Source organism: Harpia harpyja, chromosome 5 (genome assembly GCF_026419915.1).
Source record: "Harpia harpyja isolate bHarHar1 chromosome 5, bHarHar1 primary haplotype, whole genome shotgun sequence".
NCBI classification, from domain to species: Eukaryota; Metazoa; Chordata; class Aves; order Accipitriformes; family Accipitridae; genus Harpia; species Harpia harpyja.
In genome coordinates, this window is record NC_068944.1 from 11,360,544 (window position 1) to 11,370,746 (window position 10,203).

The following is a 10,203-nucleotide window of genomic DNA, read 5'->3' on the forward strand; positions in this document are numbered from 1 at the left end:
AGAGCAGTTATCCAGCATCCAGTTGTTTTTTCTCAAACATAGCATCAGCACAAATTGAAGGACACACCTTTGTCACCATTTCTGCACTGTGATGGAAAGGATTATGTCTAAGCACGCTCTAGAGCACAAATTAGAAGGTATAATCTTTTGTTTACAAAGTTCCCAGGAAAATGTGATGCCTCACCTTCTGGTTACCAGATTCAAGGTGAAATGGAAGCCAGAAGGAACATTACTTCCTACAACAGTTGGGACATTCACAACTGAAATCAGTTGTGAAACATCTATTAAGTGATACCCACAGGGAGACAATAAGATGGAAGGAATCTAAAGGTGCCAATCTGATAGCTCCACAGAGGTATTCACACACAGCCTGAAGCACCCATTTTGGCAAAGCCTGATAGATCCATAAACCAGAATCCCTCCAATTATCTCCCCCTCGTGAAAGCCACTCAGCTTTAAGCTCTTCACAAGATATTGCAATGGCCACCATCTTTTAAAGCCTATACTTGGAAGGCTTTGTTACAGAACTGCTGAGTTCACTCAGGACTGGAAAACCTGTATTCAACTTACACTCCCCTTCTACCTCAGTCACTTTCAACAGCAAGCATTTTCCCCCCTACCATATGGATGCCAGATAAGGTGCTCAAAGTTTTAAAAAAAGAGTTCTTTTTATTTCTGTAAGCCCTTCAGAATATCACTGTCTTGGTAAAAAGGTGCCTTATCTTTTGGTAAATACCAGAGCAGTACTTTGAAAACATACCTTGAGTTTCCTTTCAGAATAGCTCTGCTGTGTAGGTTGCTTTGTCTCAATCTAATTTTCAGTACAACTGCAATTAGGAGCAAGAACACCCCACCTTTTCTTTACATGCCAATAAATGTATTTCTAAAATAGACTGTCTAATACTTTCTACTTACATAAGCTCTCATCTATACATCTTGGGCAAAGCTCTTTTAAAAAAGACAGAGGCAATTATTAAAAAAAAAAAAAACCACAACCCTGACTCTCATTACCCATTCTTGACTTTCTGAACCTCACCAACAGCACACAAGTTTTGCCTCCCCTATCCACCAAAACCACTCTGTTCTCCAGAATTCTGGAAACCTAAGGAGTTAAAAACTGTCCAGGCACTCGCTACAAAATTTGAAAGCTTCCATCTACAGTAGTCACAATTGACTTAAACCTAGAACTAGCCATTCCCCACTCAAACAAGAGGCTATTTTGGTAAGGCAAAGATTTATTTATCAATTTGCATATATCATGTCAGACCAACTGATAAGATATTTACACAACAGTTTGAAATACACAGTATTTGCATTTTATACAAACAACTAAGAGCAGCCTGTAGTAAGTTTTCTACGCAGTATCCAGATACTCCCACTGCTAGATAATTCCAGTTAAAAACCAACATCTGTAATGCTTCCACAAAAGTTTCTATACCTGAGAAGTTTTAGTATATCCTTTCAAGAGGAAGGCTGCAATTAAAAGCCACATACATAAGCCTATTTAAAGGTTGTCATTCCAGTTGCAAGTGACTTGCTTCCTTTGAAGCAAGATCCAATATACTCTCCCTTAAGCCACATGATACTTGCGATGGCCCTTCTTCAGAAGTGCTGTCTGCATCATCTCCACAGTTAAGCTCTTCATTTTCTTGTTTGGATTCCTCTAGAGCCAGACTCTTCAGTGTCTCAAGATCATCAGGTGCTTGCCCAGTTAGCCGCTAGAAAGAAACAGAAGACAATGAACTTAATACTTTTTCTACTTAATTAGCCAGTGAAATAAGATTGTGCATATTGAATTAAGCAAACTAGTTATCTTCATTTGGAGGTTGTTGGTATAATTAAAACACTCCTCAGTCACAAAAATCTTAGACACTTAAGTTCAACTCAAATTGCTACCTCTAACTCACAGACCACATCTGCTTTGTTGACTGTTAAGTCTTCCTTAGGTTCTTCAGTAGGACAGGTTTTATCTTAGGCAACCTAAAATATGGGAAACAGCTCCCAAGTTAAATATTACTGTAGTACTATATAGGTTTAATTTTAGAAAAATCACTATACAACAGGTTGGGTTCATAATATTTAGTCAGATATAATGAAGCTACATTAAGTCAAGAAGACCCAGCAGTTTCTAGCACTTGATGACCAAACTAAAAGTTCCTCACCTAACCTGATCTAAGGAAGAAAAACAGGACTGTAAGAGGCTACTTTTGAGGCTTCTGGTTGTTTGATATATCACTTAAGGCTCATTAAAGCCTCAGAAGTAAGCAGCTTACAACTAATAAGTGAACTCGACTGTTGAGGAACTGCAGAGAGGTTTCCAACTACACTAGTTCTTTAAGTCCTTAAGCCATTTATTTTCTGCCTGTGGGCTTATCACTAACAAAAGCACACCCTGAACACACACACACAAATAAATTCAAGTGTAGCAGATTAGTGGAGTCTTTCAAGACTGATCTAAATAATTGCACTAACTGAAAATTAACTTGATCAAGTTTACTTCTTGATTAACCAAGTTGCTTGCAATAATCTTCCATTTTGTTTCCACCTCCCCAGTCTAATGAGAGAATCAAAATATTTACCAGGCATACAGCTTCATATTCCAGTTGAGAGCTCAATCCCTACAAAACAACCTAGCTGATAATTTTAGTATCAAGGTTCCATGGCTATGTATTTATCACAGCTTCAGAAACTGTTACAGACAATCCATTCCCAGTAGAAGAGTCATGGAATCAGTGACACAACTACCCATCCCCAAGGGATTATCAGAGGAAATGGTTTTGAAATTTACAAGTTTATGAACCCTACAGACTCTGTGCATTAGCTCTTTTTGGGCCATGAAACTGGCAATTCCTCAGTGAAACCTTGACTTTAAAGAGCATAGGTGCTCCTTTCTCCCTCTCACTGCTCCACTTCATGTCCCTGTTTCAAGTTTAGTTCCTCAAAGGACAGAGCCGGTACAAACACTTCATTTAGCCAGCAGCCTCACACAACCTATTAAGCATTTGAATTTAAGTCATCTCAGAAAAGTGGAAATGAACACTTCCTTCCCTTGTCACAATATCTAACATGCAAAGCCTGTTCTGTCAAGACAACAGGTTGAATCTCCCCCTCAGAAAACATCACTCTTAGTACTTTCTCATTATTCCTGTGGGTTCTAAGGTGGAAAAACTCATCCCCTGGAAGGGGCTTTATGCCCCTGGGATTAGAGCAATCCCACAGGAAACAAGTCAGACAGTAATTTAATTTTAAGAATTGTGTAAGCACACAAAACAGAAGTCATGATTCATTAAAAATACCTTTGCTGGTTTCTCACTTTTTCATTCTACAACATCAACTGAAAATTCCTTTAAGTACCTCAATCATGCTGGTCATATAATGCACATGTTCAGCAAGGGACATGAGCTCTTCATTTTCTTCTTTTAGGCGGGCAATTTCACCATCTTTCTGTTCAATTTCTTTGTGCAACTGAGTTCAAATAACAAAATGTTAAAACAGGAAGACAATGGCCAGTGGTAAACAAGTTAGTTATCTTTCACTAGCTACCTTTTCATTTTCTTGAAGCACTTCATACAGAGCCTTCCTCCTTTCTTCAGCCACTTCTTTCCAATACTGAGATGAAGGACTTCCTGAAGTAAGAAGCTACAGTAAGTCTGTGCTAAGACTGGATTCTTGAGAGCACCTTAAGATATCCAACTTGTATACAAGTGTTCTATAAACTGTGATAATAAGAACTCACCCTATATAGTTTTCCCAGATTAGTTCTAAACTTACAACTAGAGATATAAGCTTACAGAAAACAGAGTTCCTACACTGTATTAATGGCTATACAGGTAGAGTCAAGAAGCTGCCTCAAGCATGGCAGCAGGCTTTGCAAGATGGTCACATTTGCAAATGTCAGTCTTAATGTGTACTTTGTGGAAGACAGAAGTCTTACTCCCAAGTCACTGTCCATACTGGGCTTAATGGTTCTGAGAAACTGCACACACAGCACACTATGCCAAAACAGGGCTTCATTTCAACTTAATTATCAGTCACTCAAAAGCTCGTAGCCAAGGCAAAGTAACAAACTACAGGACTTCTTAACACTGCTTGCACACAGTGGTTCTCAGCTACTGGTTATGATACACTCATTCTTAAACATTAGATATCTATACTGTATTTACTATACTATAGAGGATAAGTATTAATTCCTGCTAAGAATTACAAAAAAACCCACAAAGCCCTTATCTAACTGACAAAGAAAGGAACCATGTTTCAAGTTATGTTCCAATGCGAGCATAGCATTTTAAGTGCAAGAAAACACTTCAGGAATTACCATATACCTTTTATCATGAGATCTACAGCTTGAACAACATCATTCATATTCCCATTTTCTTGCTCCTTGTCCACAGACACCTCAGCTTTACAAGCCTTTGAGGTGAACTTGTTATTCCAGAGTTTCCTTTTGACTGAAGATTTCTTCTGCATAAAACACAAGCAGGTTTAACTTCAGAGCAACATTTCAGCTTTTTTAGAAATACATACTTGTAAGTCTGCTCACTCATGACTGCAAATAAGTCTTATAAGCTCCACTTTCTTCACGTTATAGTTCTAGTTTGCAGACATCTTCCTTGATACCCATAGGTTTAACAAAAGAAAAATCTCAAACATTTTCCTGAAGTACTCAGAAATTGCTAGTTTTTAATATTGTTTATTACTAAAACAATAGTAAGCTTAAGTTATGTCACACATCTGTTAGCAGATTATGTTTTTTCAAATATATTAGTTTTCAGTTAAAAGCTCAAAAGCATTTCACTACGAGTAGAAATAATTACACATCTACAGGTTATCTTTTAATTCATACCTCATTATGTCTGCCAACCAGGCAACCTGTTGCTGAAGGCTGAATCATTTTAAGAGTCTGTCTTGGGGCAGCACTGCATGTGGTGTCTGTGAGGTACTTCTGAAAACACAAACATGGCTTCAGATGATTGCCAATCTTCTCCATATGAACTGAAACTTAGGAATTTGTCATGCTTCCATTAAGGTAACCCATGGTTCATCTTCTCAAGACAAAAGATGATACTTTAGACTATGTTAAGCCTTGTGTAAAGAACGGGATCTAGTTATTTGCAGCAGGGATGGTTCTTAGTCACATGAAGTTATGCTCAGTCCCTCTTAGAAAACTCTTACACCCTTCATAAAGGAACCTGAACAGGTCTTACAGCAGAAATATTCTGACTAGATTTCAAGGCCAGTTACAGCGCAGTGACGCATGTAAACTTTAGCTGAAGCTCTCAAAGTTATATTTTTGACAACAGCAGTATTAGATTTTGGTGGACAGAGACAAAAGTGACTGCAATTGCAAGGCCATATGGTAAAAAAATTACACACATCACTTCAGGCAGTACCTGGTTTTTGTTACCTGTGAACACACCCTCAAGTGGTGCTCATTTAAATAGATGTGTTGCTTCAATTATCCATTAAAATGGATCTAAAGCTTTCTTGCTTCGATCCAGACAGGCTATTGTTTTGTATAAACAGTATGTTTATCACCTTTCCTGTCATGCATAAGTACCCATTTCCTGCATTAAACCTTTCTGATTGGGTTGGTTACACTGCCACCATGGGATAGCAAACAGTGGCAGACAACCAAGCAAGAAGAGCCAGAATACAATGCCACACCAGCGTGAGAAAGTTACCGATTCACACTGTACTTCCTATGACAAGAGTTCGCCTTTCCCACGGTAGTTTCTGCCACCAATTATCCTACTGTTGAACTAAAGGACAAACACTAACTGCTGTGGGAACAAGAATCACCCTGTGTCAGACACTGCTTGCTGCTATTAAAGGTTAGATTTAAGTATACTCTGCCAAGAAATTATTGACTAATACTCGAGTTAACCCACTGAAAGTGCAAAAAGCCATGATAAAGGGCTACTAGCCTCTATTTTATATGGTATTTGTACAATTCCGGTTAGGGCCTACATTAAACAGTTTAACAAAAGTCTTGTAACAAGACTGGAATAGGTATAAACTTCAGTAACTTCTTACCAGTCACCTCCTAAAAACTTTACTCCTTTACACATTCCCACCAATTCCAAGGCAACTATGGTTCATGGGGGTGACTGCAGGAACAGAACTGCCTACATAAATACTTCAGTTAAACCATGCTCAAGTTAAGACAGATTTAAGTCTTAGCAAGTTCATCCCTATAAAGGGCAGGCTACAGAACCTACTCTACAACCCGTTAGTAGCCAGACTGATCCAGTAATCAAACTAAGGCAGGTAGCCAGCACATAAAAAAAAGTATCACATGGAAAGACAGCAAGCTCAGTGTCAAAGTAAAACAGACTTGCTGAGCAGTAAGAAAAAAAGTAGTCATAAGCACATATGCCCAAGCAGGACAGATTGTTCCCAAGCCACGCTGCCTGCCAGGAGGTTACTCAAGCCAACAGGACATAAGCCAGGTGGAAGCACATTGCAACAGATCCCTTTGTATTCTGTCAGTGGATGTAAAACTTGTGTCGGACAGAGGGACCATTTCCTAGAGAACTGAGTGCAAGCCTCACAACAAAGCAAAGTCTGCGTTTGAGATACTCTTGATAAATGTCATCTTCGATTTTCTGTCCCTTATCGGCTCCCATATTCTAGTTTCAAGACTTTAAAGGCTATACCTGCAAAGATCCTGATGATTTCTCCGCGTTCAGTTTCTGTCTCATTTTGGAATTCATTGGATCACTGCAAAAAAAGGTAAAAAAAAAAATAATAACAGCCGGCTGCAACTGAAGTTCAGGCTCACTCCTGACAGAATATTGCAATTTCAGTTTATCAACTTCTATGACAGTGGTGGTGGCGGGGGGGGGGGGGGGGGGTTAACCACACGCGCACACCCAAGATGGCGGGGGGGGGGGGAAGCACCCTCCCGCTCCCGCCAGCCGCGCGCCCGCAGCACCCCTCCTCGCTCGCCGGCGCGGCCAATGGGGAAGCGAGGCAGGAGCCCGCCAAGACCCAAACGCGCGAGCCCCCCGCTCACCGCCAGCCGCTGCCGTTCGCCTCCCGCCAGCGCGCGCACCCAGCCAACCCCCTTCGACCCGCCCGCCCTGCGGCTATAAAGAGCGCGGAGGGCGGGGGGGGCGGTCACGTGATCCGCCGGCCGCTCTCCCAGCCAATCGCAGGGCCGCGCCTCTGCCATCCCGCCGGCGGAGCCACGCCCCGAGGGTCGCTGGCGGGAGGACGGGGGCCGGAGGGGAGGGGCGGGGAGGGCGGCCTGAGGGGGCTGTGGAGGGTCCGTGGGGGGCCTGAGGGGTCCAAGACCCGCAGGAGGTGGGGCAGAGTAAGTGCTTCTGTAGGTGGTCCGGGGAGAGCTTTTCATCTTGAGGAAGGTGAGAGGAAAACTCAAGACTACAGCACTGGGATATGAGACACCTTCAGCCATGAACTACCCATCCTGGCCCTGCCAGTGCCACGGGGGGGGTGGGGGGGCACAGGCCTGTGTGGTGCACTCTGCCCCGTGGCTGGCGTCGTCGGAACGGAAGCTGTAGGAAATGAAACACCCGAGCATTGCCTGGGGCTCATCTTGGCTATTGCAGCGTTGGGTGGGAAGTCTACTGCTTCCACATTCAAAATCTCCCTGGAGCTTGAAACTAGGTACAAAGTGTCTCTGGCTGCTTCCTCAATCCCATTATTTGTTGTAGTTTATAAAGACGTTGTACCAAACCAAATTTAATCACGTATCCACTTTATTGTTATCACTCCTATCTAAATACGGTGCAATCTGCAAAACTGGGGAAGAAAACTAACACGCTTAAGCCACAAAACCTGATACACAACAACAATTTTACATGTGATACAGACTGCAACTCGCCATTAATTATGCATAAGGTATGCTGTTAAGTTTGTTAGAGGCCACTTTACAATTATGTTCCTGCAAATATTTTCATGTTTATCTTTTATTTATGCTAATGGTATCTTCTGTGGACTTGTGAGGAAATGTTTGTAGAGTTAAGGACACATTCCTTGCAATAAAGGTCTCAGCTAGCTTAGAGCAGCTATCAGCATTTATTCCAGGTGACACGATGGAGATATTAGAATTAGGATAATTACAGAGACAAGTATTTATTTACTGTGCCCATCTGTCAGTTTTCTGTTTGGAAATAAACTGTATGGCACTTATGAGAATGTCTTAAGGGGAATGTCATGGTCCAATGAAAGAAAGGCAGAACATAAAAAATGATGAATTAGGAAATCTTTAAACAAGGATAAGGAAATAAAGCTGATCTCTCTTGCATGAACTTGTTCAGTCTCCCATTGACCCATTTAAACTTTCATTGTCCACAATATCCTTTGGCAAGTACTTCTACAGCTCAAATAGCCATTGTCTGAAGAACCCCCTCCTTTTCTTTTTTAATTTTGAACCCCATTCCGATAGCTTCATTTGACGGCCCCAGTCCTTGCACAGGAAGAGACAGATTACCCTCCAGTTCTCTCTTTCAAGACTACTTAGCCATCCCTTACATGAAAGCTGTTCCATCTTTCTGCTCTTTTGTGAACTGTATGCTGTTTTGTTTGCCATTTTAACCACTGCTGAACATCAGGCTGAGATTCTTGTGGAAATGTCTGTCATAAGTCTGAGATCTGAGTCAAGGGCACCCTCAGTAAGTTTGCAGACAACACCAAGTTGGGAGGCAGGGTCGATCTGCTCGAGGGTAGGAAGGTTCTACAGAGGGATCTGGACAGGCTGGATTGATGGGCCGAGGCCAACTGTATGAGGTTCAACAAGGCTCAGTGCTGTCGGGTCCTGCACTTGGGTCACAACAACCCCATGCAGCACGACAGGCTTGGGGAAGAGTGGCTGGAAAGCTGCCCGGCAGAGAAAGACGTGGGGGTGCTGGTCAACAGCCGGATGAATATGAGCCGGCAGTGTGTCCACATGGACAAGGCGGCCAACGGCATCCTGGCCTGTATCAGAAACAGTGTGGCCAGCAGGAGCAGGGAAGTGATTGTCCCCTGTACTCGGCACTGGTGAGGCCGCACCTCAAGTACTGTGTTTAGTTTTGGGCCCCTCACTACAGGAAAGACATTGAGCTGCTGGAGCGTGTCCAGAGAAGGGCAACAAAGCTGGTGAGGGGCCTGGAGCACAAGTCTTATGAGGAGCGGCTGAGGGAACTGGGGTTGTTTAGCCTGGAGAAGAGGAGGCTCAGGGGAGACTTTATCGCTCTCTACAACTACCTGAAAGGAGGTTGTAGTGAGGTGGGTGCTGGTCTCTTCTGTCAGGTGGCTGGAGATAGGACAAGGAAATGGCCTCAAGTTGTGCCAGGGGATGTTTAGATTGGATATTAGGAAAAATTTCTTTACTGAAAGGATTGTGAGGCATTGGAACAGGCTGCCCAGGGAAGTGGTAGAGTCACCACCCCTGGAGCTGTTCAAAAACCATGTAGACGTGGCACTTCAGGACATGGTTTAGTGGGCATGGGGGTGTTGGGTTGATGATTGGACTTGGATGATCTTAGAGGTCTTTTCCAAACTTAATGATTTGATTTGATCTTATTCTTGAATGATGGTCAGTTCAAAGTCTGTTGTTCAATATGTGAAATTAAGATTTTTTTTTTCCTATGTATGTTCTTTTACATTTATCTACATTGAATTTCATCGACTGCTGTATTTGCCAGTTAGTTACTCAATTCCATAATGCCCTTCTGCAGTTTTTCAGTCAGCTGTTCCTATTATCTTGAATAATATAGTGTCATAAGTAAGCTGTAACCTCAGTAAGCTTTGTCTTCTATCAAGAAAATAACACATGCAGAAATGTCTATCTAAATCACTAAGGTTCTGTTACAGTACTAAAAAAAAAGTTCATGCTCTTAAGTTAATTTAATTCTTGTTGATTCTAGAAGAAAATTTGAAATTTCCGTATTCCAAAACACTAGCTGATATGCTGAACTCTGGTCAAACATACATATGAAGCATTAAGTGTCCTTTCAGAAGGATCGGGATACAGGTAATGTGTACATAAACACAGTATCAAAACCCTCCTATTTTTATGTTTTATGTATTGTTATATAGCAATATAAATATGCAATATAAAAATACATTATACAAAAATATTTAAATTATATGCACGCATAGATTTATATACATAAAAGGCAATGTGTGTATGTCTGTGTCCTGATCCAATGTCAGGGAAGGTTTCGATATGATCCCAAGAGCCGGATTAAGACACAA

General features: G+C 41.7%; 1 protein-coding gene across 2 annotated transcripts; it reads right to left on the reverse strand.

Moving 5' to 3' along the window:
- Positions 1 to 1,217: 1,217 nt before the first annotated feature.
- GMNN (geminin DNA replication inhibitor) lies at positions 1,218 to 7,099 on the reverse strand. 2 transcript variants are annotated; one of them, XM_052788473.1, is made up of 7 exons: positions 7,016 to 7,099; positions 6,657 to 6,720; positions 4,844 to 4,942; positions 4,323 to 4,458; positions 3,544 to 3,626; positions 3,355 to 3,465; positions 1,218 to 1,718 (listed from the first exon to the last, which is right to left on the reverse strand). In XM_052788473.1, the coding sequence occupies exons 2-7, from the start codon at positions 6,711 to 6,713 to the stop codon at positions 1,515 to 1,517; spliced, it is 690 nt and encodes a 229-aa protein (XP_052644433.1). In that variant the 5' UTR covers positions 6,714 to 6,720; positions 7,016 to 7,099; the 3' UTR covers positions 1,218 to 1,514. The 2 variants fall into 2 exon arrangements, with proteins under 2 accessions (XP_052644433.1, XP_052644432.1); XM_052788472.1 differs by having other exon boundaries at positions 4,323 to 4,461.
- Positions 7,100 to 10,203: the final 3,104 nt, after the last annotated feature.